This window comes from Podospora pseudocomata, chromosome 4, assembly GCF_035222375.1.
Source record: "Podospora pseudocomata strain CBS 415.72m chromosome 4, whole genome shotgun sequence".
Lineage (NCBI taxonomy): Eukaryota > Fungi > Ascomycota > Sordariomycetes > Sordariales > Podosporaceae > Podospora > Podospora pseudocomata.
Window position 1 is genome coordinate 3742230 of NC_085888.1, and position 22293 is coordinate 3764522.

Genomic DNA, 22293 nt, shown 5'->3' on the forward strand with positions numbered 1-22293 from the left:
TCCATCACTTCCGTGCGCGCAGCTCACGGCTGTTTCGGTCAAGTCCGCCTCATAGAAGCTCTACCGGTCTGGAATCCTTTGAGAAAGATATTGTCTGATAATGTCAAAATTGTGGCATGTTTGATCTTTTGTTGATGTCTTGGCGGTCGGACCAGGAGATGTTGAGATCTTCCGGGCTTATGCCGTCCTTGTTTACTGCATTCCGCATCCCGACAGCTCCAAGTTCATAAGTCCCAGCAGTCAGCGCGCACTCTGAATGTTTTGTTTCTCATCACCATCACCACCATCCACTAGAAGCCTCCGCCGCCTGCTCTCAACGCTCTCAACTACAAACACTTTTGCACAACATCTTACCTTTCATACAACTTCGAAATCGATCAGAATGGCCGCTGCTGCTGTTGCCTCCACCTCCACCACAGGCTTTGTCTGCATGTGGAATGGCACCAAAGACGGTGCCGACGCTTTTGTCGACTATGGCAATGGCAACACCAACATCAACGAGCCCCAGAAGGTCAACATTGTGGCTCACGACATCCGCCACTTGGAGCCCAAGCCATCTCTCGCCGGAGACGGCTACGAGCTCGCCGATCACGTCAGCAACCTTTCCACCGAGGACATGCTTGCTGGAAACACTCCCGAGGGCCGCAAGTTGATTGAGACCGAGTACTATGCCGAGTGCAAGAAGATCATTGCCGACATCACCAAGGCCCCCATCGTGGAGCCTTACATCTTCCGCATCCGACAAAACGGTGCTCATCCTCGCGATTTTGGCACCAAGAACGTGGCCAACAAGGGCATGACCTCGGCCTCCCTTCCAATTGCCCACGTTGACCGTGACCGCCGCACGCTTCGCGACGGCATCATTGAGTACTTTGGCGAGGAGGAGGCCGAGAGACTGTTCAAGAAGCACAAGCGGTATGCCCAGATCAACGTTTGGCGCGGTGTGGACGAGGTCATCAAGAAGTGGCCCCTCATCTTTATCAACCACGCCCAGGTCCCCAACTGGGATTATGACAGCCACATGGCCACAGTTACGCCCATCAATGACCCCCGCGTCGCCATCCGCGGCCAAAAGGCGCAGGACAGTGTTCTCAAATATGCCGCCGAGTACAGCTACTACTATGTCAGCGATATGAAGAAGGAGGAGGTGCTTGTCTTCTCGTCAGGCGACAGCGATGCCGCTCGCGTTGTGCCCCACGGCGCTTTCTGGGACGACAACACGGCTGATGATGCGCCCACCAGGCGCTCGCTCGAGGTCCGTGCCTGGGTTTTCTTTGACGACGAGGAGTAATTGAGATGAGCGTGTTGGTGCTTCGATGATCTGTTTCAATGTTTCCACTCACTAGACTAGCTTAGATAAATCAAACCGTGCAAGTTGTCATGATGCCTCCATTCGCAATGTCGTTTTGTCTTGCAATGTCTTGACAGGAGATCTCGACATGTCTGCTGTCAGCTGTTCAAGTTAAGGTCCCTGCTTGTGTGTCTGTGCCTGAGAGTTGTGATTGGTTGTGATTGAAATAGAAATGCGGGAGCTAGCCTTAGCGCATGTTTTTGGCCTCCCAGAGCCCCACTCTCAACGTCCAATGACGTGTTTGAGCCTGGGCCATTTTGATAACATCAAAAAAGGACGACCCAAAGAGGAAACAAGCTCAGCGCCAATGGCAGATGTACCGAGATCCCCGCAGGGTCAGCGTTACACCACGGCAAGCCTCACACGGACACGGACTGGTTTTCTCGTCACTTTTGTCCTGTCCATAACAACCACTGACTTCAAAGCGGTGTTTTCCCATCAGGTCTGGGTTTTTCACTCCGTTCCGGTCCAGGCCCCGGTAATGCCGATCATTCCCATTCCGCTCTTCTATTGTTCAAACCGTGTCATCGGGTTTCGATCTGATGGCATCAAATCCGAGTCAACTATGAAATGTAAGACAGGACAGTCAAAGCTGGAAATTGAGGCCTGCCATCTCAGACGTGTCTTGATCCAGCCTTTTTCACTGCATGTGCACAGTACCGAGAAATGGGGATCTGGGGACACCGTACCTCCAGGAAACGTCCCCTTCTCGTGCTCTGTTGCCGTATGGGGGACTAGAAATGGACAGCATGTGAAATTGGGCCACCAGTTCTTACCAAAGCTCAAAGCCCCGGGGCGGAGGCAAACTCGGCACGGAGAACGGAACATATTTGGCTCCATCACATATCGGCTTCTTCGGTGTTCCTATTCCCAGAATTCGGTAGTGACTGGCGAGGTAGGTTAGCTTAAACCACGAGATAGCATCAAACCCTCCAAAGAGAACCGTCCCGGCTTTGGGATCTGACTGCACGTGGGCTTATCCGACAAGCCTCCCCTACTTCTGGTCACAGTCCACAGATCTTGGCCATCAGCGATAGAGCTACTACAAAGGTAGGCAACCCCGACTCTTCCAACCATGAGCCGCTAAGTCGCATCATACCTCGGTATCTTGACAATGGCAACCGGGGGAACGGAGTCGTCGGAGACCTAGGCAGGAAGACAGACCCTCAAGAAGTCTTCACTTCTCAGTACCACCACATGGCATCCATTTCCTTCATGCTCCGCCGGGGCGCTGGGTCTTTTTAATGGGATATTCATAATCTGGCAATCGATTCTCCCTCTGTTGACTCGATGCCAAGACAAGCACAACCATCAGATGTCAAACAGTTTTGGGATTAGTCTCACAGTCCCACCCACACCCCGGATGTGCGGCAGGGGGGCGCGGCCAGTAATAGTGGACCTTCTGGAATGCAACCCAACAATGGGGTGGCCACAAGGAAAGACGGGCTCGACCGAGACACCGGGAGAAAGGGCACTTTGGCTCCCTATCCTCCGTTCCATGACACCTTCTCCTCGCCTGAAAATACACGACATAAGTGTAAAAGAACATCGACGACGCGCTGAACATTGGCATCCACCACCGCTTTGAACCTGGCCAAGCCTTGAGGGTTTTCTCTTCGTTTTATCGTCTCTATTTTTGTTTTCTTGCCCTGGGCTTGCCCTGGGTACCATCAAAACACACCGTCATGGCAGTCATGGCAACCGTGGCGACAGGAAGCACATCTGCTCTCGCTGCTGTCGACACCGAGCCCATCTCTGAGCAGCCCGTCTCGGACGGTGTTGACGACGTCGACGTGCCACCTCCGTATTCCGTATGGTCACCGTGGCAAAAGAAGCTCATCGTCGCCGGCGCCGCCTTTGGTGGTTTCTTCAACCCAATCACGGCCCAAGTCTACCTACCTGCTCTAACCGTCTTGGAAGACGAGTTCGGCGTCACCGAGGCCGAAATCAACCTGACCGTTACCACCTACATGATCTTCCAGGGCTTGACTCCTATCCTATTCAGTGGCTTTACCGACACACTGGGAAGACGACCTGGATACATTTTTTGTTTCATCGTATACATCTCAGCCAACATTGCCCTGGCTCTCGCAAATGACTATGAGGACTTGCTGGTAATACGGTGTTTCCAGTCAGCCGGATCAGCGACCATCATGGTGATCTGTCAGGCAGTGGTGGCCGACATCATCACCAGCGCCGAAAGAGGAGCTTATATTGCATTGACGGCCATCCCGTCCATTCTGGGCCCATCCCTCGGTCCCGTCATTGGCGGTGCCATGACGCAATACATGGGCTGGAGGAGCATCTTTTGGATGTTGACCATTGCAGCGGGCATCAACTTCTTGCTCATGCTGTTGTTCATACCAGAAACGTGCCGCAAGGTGGTAGGTGACGGATCCGTCCGCCCTCCCTGGTGGTGTCAGAGCGTGTATCAGTGGTTTTACTACCGTCGGCACCCCAGTGTCCCTCAAAACCTTAACTCGCTTGAAAAGTCTGCGTACACCACGGACGAGGGCAAACTCAAGTACGCCACTTCTCACTTGTTTTCATCCTTTGCGTTGCTCCGAGAGAAGGAGCTTGCACTTTTACTCATCATCGGCGGTACCGTTTTCACTGGGGTCTATGCCGTGGGAACGGCTATGCCAGCCCTCCTCCAAGACTTGTATGGCTTTACCCCCATGCAAATTGGACTCATGTATTTACCATTGGCTGGTGGCTCAATCCTTGCGGTGGTGTTTGTTGGACCCGGCATGAACTGGAACCTGAGACGGCATGCCAGAAAGCTGGGAATGCCGGTGGACAAGAAAACCAAGATGGACCTCAGTCGGTTTCCCATTGAGAAGGTTAGACTGGAGATTGCATTCCCATTTTTGCTCTTGGGCGTCGGGATTATAACCTCTTGGGGCTGGATCACCGTCAACAAGGTCGAGATTGAAAAGGTGATCATTGTGGTGCTTTTCCTTGGGGTTGGTTTGGTTGGAGTCAACAATGTGGTCAACGCGCTGATTGTCGACATTTATCCCGACACAGCCGGCGCGGCGCTGGCAGCCTACAACCTAGCAAAATGCATCATGGGCGCAGCATCGTCTGGATTCGTTGCGCCCATGATCCTAGGGATGGGCATGGGTCCAGCGTTTACTCTCTTGGGTTGTCTCTACCTTCTACTCGTGCCCATCATACTCTTGGTAATGTGGAAGGGGGTTGTCTGGAGGACATCCAGACATGCAAGAGAGCTGAGAAAGAAGGGCAGCATCTTAGTCAGGGAGCAGGATCCTCAGGAATCGGTTTCTGATACTGACATGGCAAGCACACCGCAAAAGGAAACAACGAGTACCGAGATTCTGCCGGCAGAAAAGGACGCGAGGTCGACATCATAGTCCACTTCGTATAATGGATGGAATAACTACGAGCATGCGTGTATTGATAGACGATAGACTACTGTGTATTTTTGATTGCCGTTTGCCTTTGGGAACCATATGTACAATTGTAATTTCCGAATCCATCATTTCATCATACAAACCGTCCAACCTCATTAAGTATGGCTTCACACCATGAAGCCTATTACCATTTCGTGTACAAAATTCAAAAACATATTACAACAACTTCTCCCTCGCCATACATCTTGTAACGCCTAAGAGCGTCAACGTACCGCGTTGCCAGTCCAATTCGTCATCCCTCTACACCGTTGTTGTGGTTCCATGACCGTTGCTCACAGGGACTGCGTTGCCACTCGTAAGCGGTCTGTCCTTCTCGATGTCACCACCGTGGAGAAGTCTGTTCGTCCGCGAACCAGCCCACATCAGAGCTTCTAAGATCGCGTTGAGGAACAGGTATGAACTACAATAGTAACGCGTTAGTGAGCACTGGGGTGGCATACTGTGTAGAGATGGACTACTTACAACCCAATGATCCAAAATGCCTGAATGGTATGCTTGAGCCGGCACCTGTTGACAAAAGGAGGAGAATTGTACAAGCACCTATTACCGGCATAATCCTGGCTGCTGAAAATCAAGCTTGTGAGCCAGAAGTATGAGAGCAGGAGGTTAAGCGGAAGCATGTAGCCTCTGTAAAATTTGAATGCCGGTAGAAAGGTTGCAAAAAGATATAGGAAAAGGGTCACTACCGCAATCACTTCTTGATACACAAGATGCGTGTTTCGGTAGCGGTAGTGGTGTAAAAAGTAGGACAAGATCCCAGTCAAGATGGTTGACGACGCAAGCACCAAAAAGTTGTGGAGCCCAAGAAAGGTGCGGATGATGGGATTGTCAAAAAAGCGCTTGGTGTTGGTGGTGTCCATCTTGGTGGTTGTTCTTGATCTAACAGAGGGCAATGCTGATGTTGGTGAGAGGCGGAAATTGGGGCAGTTGTCTGTCTCTGGGATTTCTGGAACAAGACAATCTTTAAACCAGACAACCTCACAACGAATGACGTGTAGCTTCACGTATTCATGACGCATTTTTCTTGCCCTGTGTCACCTGCATTTATCGCTGGGTGGTGATGCTGGAAGAAGTGCAGGTGACGTCAAGGAGGGCCCAAAGCGCAGTGTTGAAACAAATACCAATGCTGAATGACGATGGCTTGTCTGAACCTTGCATCCTCAAAGTGTCATCAGATGTGCCGTGCATTGATATTGGGGAAGACTGTTCCGGAAAAACGCAGCGCAAGTCTAGGATGGATATGGATGTGGCCCTGAGGGACGGGGAGCTAAGGCCTCAGACAATGAGTTGTAATTCTAATTCAGTTTCAAACATCCCTGTCGCGACCTTTTCCGCCTAACACATCTAGAGGTATGGTTTTGGGTTGATCGCTGCCACTGGCGCCGTTGCCTATCGCTTTCCCATCATTTACCCGCGAGATGCTGTTTTCGTTGTTGGTTCTGCTCTTCCATGTCTTCGAAAACACGTTCCCGGCAACAAGCTGGAAGGTCCGTGACTTTCTGATCTGTCGCAACATGGGGTTCATGATTGGTAGAGTGGCACATATTATGGCGGTGGTAAGATGAAGTGTAGCCCAGAGCACAATCTTGAACTGATTGGGATTTCGGGCGGTAGGGACGTAGCCGAGCACAACCTTGACGATTCCGGTCACCACAACACTGTGAGAAGAAGAGACAAGTTAGCTAGATAACATACATCCAATCGACAAACAGCGTCTATGTAAAACTTACAATCCTCGGAGGAAGAAAATGCGCCCGGCTGACAGTTTGTTCGCGAGCGGTATGTTGAGCTTTCGGAGACTTGCCATCCGAAGTCCTAGAATCATGATGTTCAAAATGACTTCAAAGATTCCCATTACCAGCCAAACGATGTTGTAATTATAGCAATACCGCTCGTCGTTTATAGGCAATTCCCAAGCCTCCTCCACAGGGACGCAGTTGAAAACGGAGGCGATTGTCCCGGCTAGCCCCCACCCGAAGACGAGTGCGCCGACGACAATGAGCTGAATATTGAATGCCTTGTGTCTGATTGAAAGATGCGGCGGTACATGAGCAAGATACCCAGCATTGCGGTACCGCTGACGACAAGATAAAGCATTGCAACGACATAAACCATCTAGAGGTAGAGTGTGATTCGCTCGAGGTCGTGGCCTGACAGCCCCAGCTGGCCTTCGACAGGCACATCGGCCAGCCATAATCCGTAAGCAGCAACGGCATAAACTACATGAGAATGTTGAAAGTTAATTTTGAGACTATGAAGATCTAGGGAGAATAACGCACACCACAGTAAAAGCCCACCGCAGACAGATAGTCCGATCGTGGACCCAACAATCATGTAATCATGTAGCCCAACTCCCTGTCTAGAGTATAATCGGGTGTAAATACGAGCGATGACCGAAAGGATTGCGAGTGCTAGTGCTACAACAGCAATGACGAGAACTGCGGTGGTGTTGCCCGCGCTGTTAGATTCCTCAAAGGGGATCAGTGGGGGCGGATCTGGGGTAGAAGACGAGGGAAATGACATGTTGACTCGTGGCGTGGGTGATTGGTGCTGTGTTTGGCACTGCGTTTGCTTTTTAAAAGTGGAAAAGATATCATCTTGCCCATCGAGATTGAATTTCTCGACAGGATTCAACCAGCAAGCGTAGATAGAATGTTGCCGTTATTCTTTTGGTAGTCCTTTCACATGTGTGGCACGTGTGCTTTGGTTGACACTTGACCGAAGACAAAGACTTGGTTGGCCGTGCGTCACGAAATCGAGTGCACTCTTTGACCGAAGCAGGTACTACAAGATAACAAACCTTAGATTCATTGTTCGAAATGCTTGGCCTCGGGTTGAATCGCCTTCAATGAGATCCGGGATGGCCGAGCAGCCGAGAGCACGTTGGTTCTCAGATTCAACTTCTACTACCTTGGGTTCGGTCATTTTTGTTGGGCATTTTTCTCATTTGATAGTACGCTCGCGAGTCAAGTTCAACCAGATGAGTGGTCAGACTAGACGAGATTTGCTTGTTTTAGATCTACAGGAGAGGTGGTGTGGGGATTCCTGACTGCTAGCCCTGTCGGATCAAGATGGCTGGTGTCTACCGACGGGATTGGAGCGGCTCGACAAGTGTCAAACACCATTCATCATTGGACCGGTTAAAGGTGGTGACATCGTCTAAAAGAGATGCTCTGGAGCCAGAAACATGGTTTTCAGACCTAGGAGAACGTGAAATGGTCATAATGAGAGTCAATGAAACCCCTCTGGTTATGCACGACGCGCGGCGTCTATGCAATTTTCAATGGTTCCGTACCCGACAGATTGGGTAATGACGGACCGACGGTGATCTCATGGCACTTGATATACAACTATTCAAATTCTTGATTGTCCGTCTAGCCGTAACTGTGGATACCTATATTGCTGCAAGGGGTTGCAATTATCCCCGACCCGCGTTTGCGAGACAGGCTAGAAAGCAGCCGGCTATTACCACCAGTCTCAACGACCACGAGTCTATATGTTTTCTGGGGTAAAGGCAATTACCAGGATCCACCGAAAATCTGGGGAACTCCGCACATTTGACATTGATGGTATTCTGGCTAAAAGGGGAGAGCTGACAATCCAGCCGCCACCACCTAGACGATCGCATCATGGTTGTTTGGGCATCTTTAAAAAGGGACTCTTGTTCTCGTTGTGTGAGCCAAGTTCTTGGTCATACCGCAACCTCATTCTTACCATGCTTCGCCTCGCATTGTTGGCCGGTATTGGCCTAGCCAAGGGGGCATTGGGTGTCAATCTCATTGCCTCTCACTTCAGCGGCGGCATCTATACCCTTTCCCTGACCACCACAGGTACCAGCGGTACCATCTCGGTGACATCTCAAACCAACGGATGCGGAACTACTCCCGGATGGATTGAGTTGTACTCCGACACTCGAAAGCTTTATTGCTTTGACGAATCGTGGACGGGTCGCGGCCAACATGCCGAATTTAACGTTCAGAACGATGGACGGCTTTCCCTAGCCTCGTCTTTGCAGGTTTCAGGCAATTCCGTGCATGGGATTCTTTACGGCGGTCCCGATGGCAGGAGTTACATTGCCACGGCCGAATAGTACGTTTCCCGCTCAACTCCTCAAAACCACAATGACCTTTCCTTGACACACCCGCAGTTCTCCCTCAACCATTACCACCTACAAACTTCCCCTCCAGGGCAGCCGGGTACAACAGACGGAAAAATTCACCCTTGCTCGTCGTGGGCCCCATCAAAGACAGGATGTCCCTCATCCTCACGAGGTTCATCTTGATCCTACCGGAAAGTTCATCCTTGTTCCTGACCTGGGTGCCGATTTGATCCGCGTGTTCCGCATTGACACCAACTCTGGCCGTCTCACTTCATGTGCTTCCCACGCAACCGGTGCCGGTGACGGACCTCGTCACGTAAAGTTCTGGAAGTCGGAGAGCGGCAAGGAAAAGGTTTTCTCCCTCAACGAGCTTGGCAATTCCGTTTCTGCCTGGGATGTCAACTACACCAACGACTGCATCTCGCTCACCAGGACTCACAGCATCTCCACCTACGCCCCCGGCAAGAAAGGTGGCGCCAACACCAAAGCGGCCGAGATTCGTACTTTTGGAAACTTTTTGTACGCTTCCAACAGAGCTGATCAGACATTTGGCAACTCTCAGGATTCTATCGCCATTTACACCATCGACCCCACCACTGGTGCCATTGCCTGGCTTGAGGCGGCCAACAGTTACTCGTACTATCCCCGTACATTTGCCTTCAACAAGAACGGCACCCTCGTCGCCATTGGTGGTCAAACCTCGAGCAACGTGGCTATTGTGGCAAGAGACACTGCAACTGGTAAGCTTGGAAACTTGGTGGCCAACGTCCAAGTAGGCCAAAAAGGCCGGGCTGGTGAAGAGGATGGTTTGAGTGCTGTTGTCTGGGCCGAGTAACACTGAAAGGGCTATAAAAATAAGCAGAGGCTAAGAAAATAAGCATTCTGGTATTCCCTCTTTGTCGCTCCGCTTCACATTTAAGATTGAGCATGCAGATCCTCGTAATGAAACGCCAGCCGCAATGAGCATAACGAGGTTGTCACGAAGCTGAGGCTGAAATAGGTCAAGGCCAATATTATTCCGTAGCTAAAGTAATCGAAAGATGAGGAAAAGGAAAAGTAAGTGTGTGTGGCCCTGCTTGCTCTGCAAGATATCCTTACCCTGCCTTGCCTGCCCCACGTGGCCTGTGCTTCCCTTTGCTCCCATTGGCCGCAGCCCTCATCCTCAGCCCTGACCCTGTATTCCTGTCCTAACCCTAACCCTGTAGCCGTATGCCGTTACAACCCCCGGGTGGAGAGAAGCTCGCCCCGAGCTTCAAATCGCAAAAAATGGGTAATTGGTTGCTTGGTAGTGCCGAAAGCTCCATGCGCGCGGGGGCGGAGCGGTCGCCAACCAGCTCAAATTTGGTGCCCGACATGGGAGTCGAACGACGGTGGGGCCGTTTCGTCCCCTTCCCATCCATATGTTCGCTGCATCACTCCTGTCGTCACCCGCATAACTTCTGTCGCATCGAACATATCTCTGCGTCGCTCACTTCTTCTTTCGTGTCGAGCGCCTCAAACCGGGCCCGGCATTCCCTGCCAAGTTGTCGTCGGGATGCTCTGGCGCAAAGTCGTCTGAGGCCGCTGCTTCCAACCACTGCTGCAATCGTATAGGCGGTCCCGCCTGCTCTGGATTCTCGTCGTGGAACTTCTTCAGTGCCATTGGCGAGTCTCGGAACCCGTCGGCGTAGTACCATTCGGGGTCTGGGTCCCAACCTCTCCAGTCGACCTGATATTGTAGCCTTCCTTGGTGAATCCGACTTGCGATGATTCTGTCGACCTCCCATTGCTCTGAACCATCCGGCATCTCCTCCGCCGGTGGGTTCTCGGCTGCTTGTCCTGGGAGTGGATTGTCGGCGTACTTCCTCAACCGGTCAGCCGTAAACACCTTGGTACCCTTCCATGAGTCGGGGACCTCCAGCTGGTAGGCGTGGCCGACCATCTTCTCGATACGATAGTTCTGTTGAGTCATTGGGAACGAGAGCTTGTCGCTGGGGCGGCCCGTAAGCTCTGTCTGTTTCAGGATGATCACCCTGTCTCCGACCCCGAAGTCAGGCTCCCGTCTATGCCGGTTTGCTTGTATCGCTTGTCTCTCCTGTGCCTTGAGGATACACTCCCGAGCGTACTCCCAGTATCCCATGATCTTCTTGGCGCTCGCTTGTGCCTCCTGTCGCGTCAGCTTCTCCCGTCTCGTCATGTCCTTGAACGACTTGGTCCTGGCTTCCCAGTCGAATGGCGTGGGGAAGGAAATCGAATAAACACTCGTGGGGAGATTGTCGTGCTGTCTTGAGGCATCGCCGCCTGCGCCGCGTCCAAGGCCGGTATCGCCTCCGACCAGTTATCCTGGTAGTGGCTGACGAACATCCGCAGTCTCTGGTTGATGAGCTGGTTGTAGTTTTCGACCTGGCCAACCGTTTGGGAGTGACCGGCCGTGGCCAGCTCCCACTTGACTCCCAAGATCTTGGACATCTCGTTGGTGAAGTCCGAACGGAATTGCGGGCCTCGGTCGCTTAGCACGTCCGCTGGGAGCCCCAACAACCGGTATGGGCCCTCGTAGTACAGGCGTGCTGCCTCCTTCGCCGTTGTTTTTGTGGTGCATGGTATCGTCCAGGCTTGTTTCGAGAGTCGGCAGATAATCGTCATGGCGCTGTCGAATCCGTGCTTGTCCTTCGGGAGCTGGTTGAAGTCCACCACCAGGCTACTCCACGGTCTATCGGGAGGCGGGAGCGGGTGAAGGAGCCCCGGCGTCTTGTCTCTGGGCCGCTTGGCGGACTTGCAACGACAACAGCCCACATACCGGTCTATATCTCCATGCATCTTCGGCCACCAATATCTCGCTGTCACCAGCTTGCGAGTCTTGTGTCGGCCCGGATGCGCCGTCAGCAGCGTGCCGTGGACATCTGCGATCACCCTGGTACGCAGCAGCGCCTCGTCAGGCACTATCAATCTTCCTCCACACAACACGTATCGGTCATCCTGCATGCTGAACTCTGAGGGGACCTCCCCGTTCCTTGCCTTCTCTCTGTACTCTTCCAGAGCCTCACTGCTCTTGTTTGCCTCCAGCAATTCATCCATCAACTGGAACCCGCTGCCCTCCGGCGGTTCCCGATCATCATACAACGCTGCCAACATCATCAGTGGGACTTCCACATCCTCCGTCTCTATCACCGATATCAATCCCAGCGCTTCATCATCCCTCTGGCTAGTCTGCCATTGACTAAGGTCGTCCGGTCTAACCGGCGCGAACATCTGCATCGTGCGATAGGCGTCTCTCTTGTCTTTCTGGGTCTTAGTGTCTTCCGACTTTCGCGACAAAGCGTCCGCAGCCGCATTGTCCCTCCCCGGGCGGAAAGTGATGTGGAAGTTATACCCCGAAAGCTCTTCCGCCCATGCCGCCTGTCTGATGTTTAGAACCCTCTTGGTGCTGAAGAACTTCAGGGCCTCGTGGTCCGTGATCGCCAAGAAGGGGTCTTTGTGTTGCAGTCCCCGCAGTTCTGCCGACCAGAACTGGATTGCTTTCACCACCGCCATCAGTTCTTTATCGTGGATATGATAATTGTGCTCCGATCCCCGCAGGGTCTGTGACCAATATCCCACCGGGTGCCAGTCCTGATCCTCTTCCTGGTTTACTGCGATAATACTCCAGCCATCACTCCCTGCGACGCGTCGGTCTCCAGCCTTGTCGGCTTATGGTGGGAGAAGTGCTTCAACACCGGCGTATTCAACATGCGATGTTTCAGCTCTTCAAACGCTGCCTCGCAGTCGGATCCCAGTCCCACTCCTTATCCTTCCGGGTGAGCAGGGTAAGTGGCCGAGCGATTCTTCCATATTCTCTGACAAATCGCCGGTAGAAGTTACAGAATCCTAAGAAAGACTGTACTCCCTTGACGTTCGTTGGTCTCTCCCAGTTGCGCACCGCTTCGATCTTCTTCGGGTTAACCTTGATTCCTTCAGTGGTAATCACGAACCCTAAGAACTCCGTGCTCGTCGTGTGGAACTCGCACTTATCAATATCGGCCTGCAGCCCTGCTGATCGCAGCCGTTCCAGTACCTTTGCCACGTGCTGGCGGTGCTCTGTCTCGCTCTCCGAGTAAATCAGAATGTCATCGATATACGCGCTGCAGAAATCGTCCAGATAGTCCTGCAGGGTTCGGTTGATAAATCTTTGAAAGGTGGCCGGGCCGTTACAAAGGCCAAATGGTAACACCTTGTACTTGAACGCACCTTGCCTCGTCCGGAAGGCCGTCAGTGCCTCGCTCTCCGGGTCCATCCTCACACGGTTAAAGGCCTGTCGTATATCAACCTTCGAAAAGATCTTCGCCTTGGAAATCCGCGCCATCGTTTCGTCGATCAACGGGGCGGGTAACAGTCCTTGATGGTCTTTGCGTTCAACTTGCGGTAGTCCACACAGAACCTCAAGGACCCGTTTGCTTTTCGCACAAACAGGATGGGGGATGCCCATGGCTCCCCGCTCGGTACGATCCAACCTTTCTGCAGCATCTTTATCACATATTCGCGGCTGGCTTCCAGTTCTTCGGCCGACATCTTGTACAATGGACTGTACCCAATGTTCTCCGGTCTCTCGTTGGGGAGTAGCTCGATTTTATGGTCGATATTATGTCGGTATGGGGTAGCTCGTCGGACTCGGTCTTGCTGAACACGTCGAGATACTGGTGGTAGCACTTGGGCAGCTCCTCAACACCTGCTGCCGCAACTCCTCTCCATCCTTCTCCATCCCGTTCGCAGCCTTGTCCTCCTCGATCCTCTTGTACTCAATCACAGCGTCCAACTCATCCATCGTCACGAACCCTGTCTCCCATTTCCCGTTCCGAGACATCTTATCGTAGATGACCTCTTCGATGGCCCCGATGTCAAAGGATTCGCACATTTCCGGCCGACCCGTGAAGGCGACAACCTTCTTCTTCCTTCCACCGGGTGGTGTCCATACCTCTCCGGCCAGAGCGCGCTCCATCTTCGCCTCTTCCCTCGATGAGCGATCGGCTTGTTGTCTTCCAATCTGCAATGGTTTGACCGTCTTGGCTGGCTGATCCTTCAGTTTCCTCAACTCTGCTAGCCTTTCCTGATCAACACTCCGTTGCGTCGATGCCGGTCCTCCTGTTCCAGCCATGCCTCTACGGCATCCAGCAGCGTATCTTTCTCTTTCTTGTGCCTCTTCCTATCCTTGGAACGACGCTTCTTCTCTGGTGGCATGTTCTCCGGGAACAGCAACCTCCTGCGAACACAATCGATCATGATGTCGTGTCGTTCGAAGAACCTCTTTCCCAGGATGATGTCGTGCTGGGCGTCGATGACCAGCATGGGCTGTTGCAAGAATGTCCTTCCTTGCACCGACAACTCGTGCCGTAGTGCTACATCGATAATCTGTGATGGTACTCCGTCGAATCCTCCGACCGGCCGTGGCGCGAAGTCTTCGATTCTATTCAGCGCCATTTTCTTCTTGAGTTTCTTTGCGAATGTTACGCTAATAAACACATCTCCGTTTGCTCCCGTGTCGACCAGAGCGTCAGCAGTAGTTAAAGAAGTCTCATGGTTACCTATGGAAATTGGTATTACGAATGGTTTTCCTCCCAGCCTCTCCTCCAGCAAGTCCGGAGGCTTTACTCTACCCACTGCCATCATGGTCGACAAGTCCCTGGAAGGGGAGTCACATCTCTCCAGGGTGTCTAGTTTTCCTCCCCGGAGGAGGAGTCATCGCTTTCGTCCAACTTCGCCTTGTTGGAAGCTGGCTTCTTGGGTTTACCGGCCTTCGGGGCCCTTGGGGAGTCGGGGGGCCTCGCCCTCTTCGTCGTCCTTGGCCCAAGTCTTCTGCAGATTGGCGATGCGCGCTTCACGGTCCTTGTCGCTACCCCTCGGCTTCTTCTCATTCGCCTTGGGGCACTGCCTGCTCCTGTGTCCCGTCTCGCCACAGATGAAGCACTCGCCGGCCTCGTAGCGCTTACGGACCTCCTCCTGGACAACTTGTGCTCTGGCTTGGGGCCTTGGTTGGACTGCCCACCGGACGACTTGCTCTTACCGCTGTTGAAATTGTTGCGCTGACCGCCCCGACTACCGCGGGCGTTGCCTGAGTCTTCTTTCTTCTTCTCCATCGCGTCGACGGTTTCTTCGATCATGGCAATCTCGGCAGCCAGTCGCGTGAAGTCTTCGAAGGTGACCGCGGGGTTGACGTACTGAGCAGCCAAGGCTTTCTGGAATGAGCCCGGCAGACGGCGGCGGAACTCTTGCTTCCATTCTGACTTGGAGCGACCGATTTCTCCAGCCAGACGCACGAAGTCATTCTTGAAGGCGGCGAACTTGGAAGCCTTGTCGAGCTTGAGGTTGTTGAAGTCGGTGAGAGCCTTCTCCTTGCAGTTGTGGTCATTGTACTCGTGCCACAGGTGCTGCATCAACTTATCGGGATGGACGATCTGATCGGGGTGACCGTCGCGCAGGTAGGGAGCCAGGGCGTCAGCGGCCTTGCCGCCAATACGGCCCTCGATGTAGGCCAGCAGAGCGCGATCGCTGGCGAAGTGATCACGATTGACCACCACCTTGTTACACATGGCGCGACGCCAGACCTCGAACGAGGGGAGTCCTTACCGTTGGTGAAGATAGGAGGGTCAGGCAGCTTCGTGCTCTTCCTACCCTTCTCGGCGGCGTCATCCTCGTTGATGCTGAAGCTGTCAAAACGCGTCTCTCTGGAGGTGAGAGAGGCGGGGCGATCTTCAGTCCTGGGAGGGGGAGAAGACCGCAAGAACTGACTGGACTCTGAACGCGGCTTGCGAGCCTGAGCAAGCTGTTTCTGCAGCTCTTCAATTTTCTGGTTCAACTTATAATTCTGGCCGGCTAAATACACAGAGGCCTCCCGGGCTTCCTGATTCTCGGCCACGACTTCCGTCAATTCCTTGCGAGCACTCTCAAGGCGCTCCTCCGTCAACTCCATGTTGTCCTCCACGTCTCTACACTGCATCTCTTTCTCCGTGAGAGCCTCCTTCAGGTCCTCGACCTCCCTCTCCTTGGACTCGAGGGCATCGTCACGGGCGGCCAAAGCGTCCCGCATGGTAGTGACCCGCTCGTCGGTGGACGTCGCTTTCTGTTGGTGGAGAGCGGGGACCCAATCGTGGACAATCTGGAGGTTGCGGTCGAGGGAAGTGAGGTGATGATGGAGGTCGCGCACTTGTCCCAACAACGCGGTGCAGATCAGCGCTCGAACCTTGAATTCCTGCCACATCTCGTGGGGTGGTTGATGCAAAGATCCATCCATTCGTGCTCGTAGAGGACGCCCTTGAACTCGATCGGGTGTCTGCCGTCGGTCTCGCAAAGGGGTGCAAAGGGCACTGTCGGGCCGGCGGGGGGTGGCGTACCAATCGGCAAGCGAGCGGACCCGCTCAACTTGGTCTTGGTCGAGTTCTTCGGGGGATGTGTGGTAGCGGAGGTCGTCCAATCTCTGGGACACCTTGTCGCAGAACACCTCGTAGGACACTTCGGTCGGGGGGATCCCGATCTCGTTGCCGGCGGCGTCGACCACGGTCGCGCCCAGGGTGGCCGACTCCTCGTGGGTCGGGCCGCTGAGGAAGACTTCCGACACGCGAGCGGTCTTCTTGCTGACCGCCGTCTTGGTCTTCTTGGTCTTGGGGAGATGCCAGTGCAAGGCATCCAGGGAGAACCGGACTGACTTCCGGGATTTCTCGCGGTCCTCATCGGAGGGACCCTTCGTGGGGTGAGCCATGGCTAGAATCGTCGATTCGTCCGGGCGATGCGCTCAATCGGTATGCTGCAGGTCGACCGGGATTGGGACCGCGCAAGTGGGTTGCCGCAGGTTTGTCGTAAACCGCGCAGGTCTAGCCGTTCTTGGCTGTCGCAGCGACCAGGGTGGCGCGCGCTTGTCTGTCGATCAATTCGTCGAAATTGTCGTATCCTTGGGATATTTCAACCTTCCCAGGCTATAGTGGTTTTGATCTTTCGATTGTCACGAAGCTGAGGCTGAAATAGGTCAAGGCCAATATTATTCCGTAGCTAAAGTAATCGAAAGATGAGGAAAAGGAAAAGTAAGTGTGTGTGGCCCTGCTTGCTCTGCAAGATATCCTTACCCTGCCTTGCCTGCCCCACGTGGCCTGTGCTTCCCTTTGCTCCCATTGGCCGCAGCCCTCATCCTCAGCCCTGACCCTGTATTCCTGTCCTAACCCTAACCCTGTAGCCGTATGCCGTTACAGAGGTCGTGTCCTCTTATTTCGCAAAAGCTGGGCTTGCAGAATCCGTGACCAAATGTAGGATCAAGAGCTTCATTTTGTTTTCTCTCAAATTACCAACCTGTTCCTTGAGACGAGCTGCCAGAAGCAAAACCGAGGCATTTGCATTGCTACTGTCAAAGTATGTGAATCCCAAAAACGGTTCACACGCCTTCTATCCAACTGTTCTTGACCCAAAGACCGACAGATGATGCACGAAGGCATCAAGAGCTGAAAACTTGGAAGCAGTCAGAACCGATCGTGGCTGTTGCAAGCCAATGGTCATCTCGATGATTTACATTGCCTCCCTGTTTTACTAGAACCTTGCAACTGTCCATAGGTCTTATCTAAGTTCAAATATATTACCTAGCTCTTGATGCTCAGCACCAATATGTCTACCTACCGCCAAACGCCAGGCCAGATCCAAAGCAACCACTCAAAATACATTCGTGTAAAAGCCTACTATTCAAGCCAACCTCACCTGGAGGATATACAATCCAGATATACACCCACACTGTCACCGCAAAAATCCTCCAGTAATATCCTTCGGTCATCAACCTCCATTGTCAAATTGTGGTAAAGACCACGTCTATTTCTTCCCAGATACCGTGGTCTTCTTCGCTGTCGTAACAGGGACGGAAGTCTTGGTCGCCGTAGCAGTCTTGGTCGCAACGGGGGCCGATGTTTTAGTCGCGGCGGGGGCTGAAGTCTTGGTTGCAGTAGAAGTCCTGACGGCAGCAGTGGTCTTGGCCGCTGTCGTCGCGGTCGACGTTTTGAGTCCCGTAGTATTAGCTGGAGCTGGGACCTTTTGACCTGGTTTGCTAGCTTGGGTGTTGAGGCCAGAAGTTGACTTGTCTGCCAAAGCCGGTCGTCCGGTTGCCGGTGTGGGTTTCGCGGTTGCTGTCACGGGCTTCGAGGTCGGAGCTTTAGTAGAAGCGTTGTTGACAGGTACTGAACCGGTAGTGTTTGAAGGGCTGGTCCTGCCACCTGTAGCACCCCCTCCGGTGCTAGGCCCGGGCCTCCCGGTACCGCTCTGACCAGTGGCCCCCGTTCCACTTCCACCGGCGGCGCCTGATCCTCCCGCTCCGCCAGCCGGGGGCGTTGGGAGCTGAAGGCCACCACCGCCTTGACCAGCGAGCCACTGTGGGTGCGGCTTTACCCAAGCCACATTCAATGTGTTGCAGCATTTCTGGCAGTTCGGATCCTTGGGTCCTCTGCTGCACGGCTCTTGAATCCCAACGTAATTGTTGGGTCCCTTGCCTGGAATCCGGCCATAGACGAGCATCTTGACCGGAGAGTTTGCTGGTGACTTGGCATAGTAACGTCCGCCACGAACGTGTTGTGAGCGGGCCTCTTTCTCGAACCAGCTCTCAAAGACATACCAAACTCCATCTTCGGCATGGAGCTCACGGGGCCCATCTCTTGTCTGTTTCTTTCCATCCGCCGAGAGTACGACACGTGAAACAGCGTCCCACCAGGCTTGCGCTTTGTACCAGCCTTCATCAGTCTTGAGATATTCGTTGAACCTGCCCCTCGGAATCGTGCACTGGAACACGATACCACCTCGTGCAAAGCCCATGTTGACGTAAAGGGTAGCTACGAGAAGGGAGTTGGTCGTTGAGGTGTAGGCTCCCTTGTTCGCATAGTTTCTGTGCAGCCAGTCGAATGCCTCCTTTCCCCAGGCCTCAAGCTGTCTATCTGTTGGCTCCTCGGGTCCGTCAAACTCCCAATGTCTGTACCAGACGGCACCTCCCACGTTATTGAGAGGGGGTGCTTGATCTTCCTGGCCCCAGATCTGGAGAGGAAGTGTTGAGCGGAACGATGGCTGCCATGGTGGGGGATATGTCCCGAGTATACTAAAGTGTTCGGCGAGGAGATTAGTCCAAAAAGGGAGATAATAATGTAGGTGACTCGACCAGCGAGAATAACTAGAGAAAGTATCAAGGCAGTGATGGTTTTCGTGATATGATTCCAAACATCTTACGGACATGAAGAATAGTGGTATTATATACATGGACCTGTCTTCCACTGGTAGTCCACAGAGCTCAAGAATAGCATAGTACTATCATCTCCACACGCCTACTCTGCATCAGGCCCAGCATGTTGGAAGACGGGCCATCTTTTAGACCCGGTCATTGTTTCTGAGTACCTCTATTGAAACTGCCGCAAGACACCACAATGCTATGCTGCGGCGCTGAAATCGAAAAGAGTACCTGGCCATACACTCAAAACGAAAGGGACAATTCTTCAGTTGCAATATCTGATGTGTCCATACCGAGATATCTCGCATCTCACAAACAGCGGCCACAGCGGATAGTATCGGTATGTACCATAATGGTGAATGACGCCCGACGCTTTCTATCGAGAATAATGTCCCAGGAGAGAGTTCAAGTTTTCGCCTGCTGTCTTCTGTCTCCCTGGCTGGCTTACTGGTCTGGTCGTTGAAGCTCATGGTCTCACATTACCTTACGCCGCAACGACCTGACGCATAGGCCACCATGGTTGGCTGGCTAGATTCTCTTTTAATCAGGCTGAGGTGGTCAGCTGCCCACTGGCGTGCATGCGTTGGCTGTTTCTCTTGACTGCACAGCGACTAAGCGAAGTTCAGCACTGCGGGCAGTTTAGCGGCGGCCCCCAACGGTCACATGCATGTGGCACAAGCCGCACTCGGTAGCCAATAGCATAGTGTCTTCAGATCTTAATGGCCTGCGACGCGTTGTTGTCGCCAATTGAGAGACCACCGCGTTTCACCATCGCCACGTCTGTCAGCGGCCACCGGTGTCTCAATGCTTGGATTCAGCTATTTTCACCTTCGACCTCTCAACAACCGCCAACTCGTCGACCTGTCGAAAGCTCACCACCCTAACTATGCCGCTACCTCCAATCCTGCGCCTCTCGCCTGACACCCGCCGCAGAGTTTACCTCTACTTGGGCCTTGCACCATGGAAGCCGGCCGAGAGATACATTTTCAATCTGCATAGAGGCAACGTGTTGATGGATGAATCCGATGACAGCACCAATCCTGTTCAGTTCCACGGACTTCTCCTCTCCTGTCGTGTCATCTACCAAGAAACAGCCGTCCTGCTGTACTCAGCCAACAGTTTTGTCGCCTACTTGGAGGATGACTGTGACCGTCTGCTGGCCCTGACAACAACTGCAATCTCTGCACTCACTCATCTCAAGATTGTTGTCAACCAAAATTCCTGCCACCAGCAATGCACACAATGCATCAACTCCCGGGTTGAGGATTCTAGTCTCTATTGCTACCACCAACCGACCCCCGAACCTTGCGATGAGCATGCTTCACAGGCAGCAGACCAACCACCGAATGGGCGCCTTTTGACCAGCTCAGATACAACAACCGAAAGCCTGTTTGAGAATTGGCGTTCAGCTATTGAGCATCTCTCTGCGAGTCTTGTGCCTGGTCGCCTCACATTATCCGTGGTTTGCGATGTCGCGCACGACGACCTCAAGGCTGGCAAGCTTGTTGTCGGCCCAATGGCTTTACTGCCACGACTTGATGATTGCCACATTAGGCTTAGTTGGAGGGCCAATGCAAAGCTTCAACAGCTTGCTCGCGACGCTATTGAGCAGGCACGCTGCATTGCATTGCCGAAGTCCACTGCCCCTTCTTCTTCCTCGCCTCTTCTGGGTCTTCCACGTGAGCTGCGGTTGCGTATACTCGCATACACAGATCTTGTGACCCCAATTAGGGAGGTGTCATGGGATGGGGAAACTTACAAAGCTGATGGGTCTTCAAATTACCATTCGTGGCATCGCGCGGGCTTTGACAATGAGACACTCGCTAGATGCCGAAGCGACCATCATTATGGGTGCCAATTCAAAAGCTGCTGGTCTCGAGGCTCAGCTGACCGCTACATTGGTTGTTTCTGTTCGGTTCGACACGCCGCCGTCTCATCAACATGCCGTTGTTGGTCACCACCGACGCCGCTCTTTCTTGTTTGTCGCAGTCTGTGTCACGAGGCTCAGCATGTGTTCTTTTCCTCGAATCGTTTCATAGTTCACGATCATGTCTACACTGATACCAACTCGGGAACTCGGATGCAATCTACGTGGGGGTTGAGCGCATATCCCCATGCCCGCCTCACAGCCAGCAGGTTCCTTCGAGACAAGGTTCCCGATAACTCTCTTGGATCGATCCGCTTTCTTGAGCTCACTTTCCCGGCTTACAGCCACGAGGCGTGGCCTGATCCGGATGGGCCGGCAATCAAAGAATGGATCGAGACCATCAAACATGTCAACGACAAACTCAACAAACCTGGCCTTACACTTCGTATCATCATGGCAGATGCTGCACACAGCGCACAAGAGACACAACGCACCATGACGGATGAGAACGGAGAGGTGGTCAAGCGTGCATACACGAGTCTCATCGATCCGCTAAGATGTTTGGGTCAGGACTGCACAGGCGAGCCCTTGCACAGATTTTACGCCCATCTGCCAGACCCATTGGCGTGGACTGAAGCGAGTGAAGCGTTGCTTGCTGAAGATCCATGTAAATACTTCCATGGGATCAACTTGAAAGAGCAAAAGCTACGTGAGGAGGCAGAGCGGTTGGTCTTGGGCGATGAGCGCTATGAGAAGCAGTGGGGCTGCGCCGGTGTAGACGTTGGGCAAACTGGAGAAGGAGAGGGAAAGGATGACTATCATGACGATGGCAGAAGCGACAAAGATAACGACTACGCGATTAACGAGGCATCTGGTACGTTGTTAGCCAAGACGTTGGAGGAATGGGAGGAGGATGAAAGAGAGCTAAAGGAGCCAAAGGGAAGCTACTGGTTATTCTTTCACCATCTTCTTCGATCAGGAGCTTTATAGGAAGCTAATAAACAAAAGGGCCTTAAGTGAAAGTCTGCAACAGAGGATACCGATAGGATTTGGAAAATAGACTACAAAGGTATCATAGATTTCCAGAATGAAATAGAAGTATAATTACTTTTGGCAGGTTCTTTTAATATTTTACAACTGGGTACAGGCGTAGGTTTGTTACAACCTGCACCAGGAATGGATACAGACTGCAAGGCAGTACGCCAGAGGTGAATATGACAGGATGATCGAAGGTTGTGACAAGCGTCTCAGACACGGGTTCACTGTCAACAACAGGTTGTTCTAACAAAGAGCTACTGAGAGTAGATTGTAGACAAATGAACTTGAATTGCTTGCATGAGGAATCAGATTCCT

The 22293-nt window shown here is 52.9% G+C and overlaps 8 protein-coding genes across 8 annotated transcripts; 4 read left to right on the forward strand and 4 right to left on the reverse strand.

Annotated features, from left to right (window-relative positions):
* Positions 1–103: 103 nt before the first annotated feature.
* QC762_0073070 (uncharacterized protein) lies at positions 104–1431 on the reverse strand (the record flags this gene model as incomplete). Its single annotated transcript, XM_062883770.1, has 3 exons — positions 1344–1431; positions 355–1113; positions 104–195 (listed from the first exon to the last, which is right to left on the reverse strand). The coding sequence occupies exons 2-3, from the start codon at positions 755–757 to the stop codon at positions 104–106; spliced, it is 495 nt and encodes a 164-aa protein (XP_062744132.1). The 5' UTR covers positions 758–1113; positions 1344–1431.
* Positions 383–1291, forward strand: QC762_0073080 (uncharacterized protein; the record flags this gene model as incomplete). Its single annotated transcript, XM_062883771.1, has 1 exon — positions 383–1291. One exon carries the CDS (start codon positions 383–385, stop codon positions 1289–1291), a length of 909 nt encoding a protein of 302 aa, XP_062744133.1.
* A 1605-nt stretch (positions 1432–3036) lies between the features above and the next one.
* On the forward strand, positions 3037–4728 carry QC762_404210 (uncharacterized protein; the record flags this gene model as incomplete). The annotated part of the gene is made up of 1 exon (XM_062889879.1): positions 3037–4728. The coding sequence occupies one exon, from the start codon at positions 3037–3039 to the stop codon at positions 4726–4728; it is 1692 nt and encodes a 563-aa protein (XP_062744134.1).
* A 160-nt stretch (positions 4729–4888) lies between these two features.
* Positions 4889–5807, reverse strand: QC762_404200 (uncharacterized protein; the record flags this gene model as incomplete). Its single annotated transcript, XM_062889878.1, has 2 exons — positions 4889–5188; positions 5251–5807. The coding sequence occupies 2 exons, from the start codon at positions 5805–5807 to the stop codon at positions 5029–5031; spliced, it is 717 nt and encodes a 238-aa protein (XP_062744135.1). The 3' UTR covers positions 4889–5028.
* Positions 5808–6094: 287 nt separating this feature from the next.
* QC762_404195 (uncharacterized protein) lies at positions 6095–7426 on the reverse strand (the record flags this gene model as incomplete). Its single annotated transcript, XM_062889877.1, has 3 exons — positions 7068–7426; positions 6519–7007; positions 6095–6446 (listed from the first exon to the last, which is right to left on the reverse strand). The coding sequence occupies exons 2-3, from the start codon at positions 6980–6982 to the stop codon at positions 6095–6097; spliced, it is 816 nt and encodes a 271-aa protein (XP_062744136.1). The 5' UTR covers positions 6983–7007; positions 7068–7426.
* A 975-nt stretch (positions 7427–8401) lies between these two features.
* Positions 8402–9775, forward strand: QC762_404190 (uncharacterized protein). The gene is made up of 2 exons (XM_062889876.1): positions 8402–8877; positions 8936–9775. The coding sequence occupies exons 1-2, from the start codon at positions 8504–8506 to the stop codon at positions 9720–9722; spliced, it is 1161 nt and encodes a 386-aa protein (XP_062744137.1). The 5' UTR covers positions 8402–8503; the 3' UTR covers positions 9723–9775.
* Positions 9776–17352: 7577 nt separating this feature from the next.
* Positions 17353–19081, reverse strand: QC762_404180 (uncharacterized protein; the record flags this gene model as incomplete). The annotated part of the gene is made up of 2 exons (XM_062889875.1): positions 17353–18576; positions 18652–19081. 2 exons carry the CDS (start codon positions 19079–19081, stop codon positions 17681–17683), a joined length of 1326 nt encoding a protein of 441 aa, XP_062744138.1. The 3' UTR covers positions 17353–17680.
* Positions 19082–19959: 878 nt separating this feature from the next.
* QC762_404170 (uncharacterized protein) lies at positions 19960–21930 on the forward strand (the record flags this gene model as incomplete). Its single annotated transcript, XM_062889874.1, has 1 exon — positions 19960–21930. The coding sequence occupies one exon, from the start codon at positions 19960–19962 to the stop codon at positions 21928–21930; it is 1971 nt and encodes a 656-aa protein (XP_062744139.1).
* Positions 21931–22293: the final 363 nt, after the last annotated feature.

Bases quoted from the DNA above. Each gene is read 5' to 3' on its own strand.
- QC762_404190 (XM_062889876.1), top strand. From the start codon at position 8,504: ATGCTTCGCCTCGCATTGTTGGCCGGTATTGGCCTAGCCAAGGGGGCA. The intron at 8,878-8,935 runs GTACGTTTCCCG...ACACACCCGCAG, and splicing joins TACATTGCCACGGCCGAATA to TTCTCCCTCAACCATTACCA.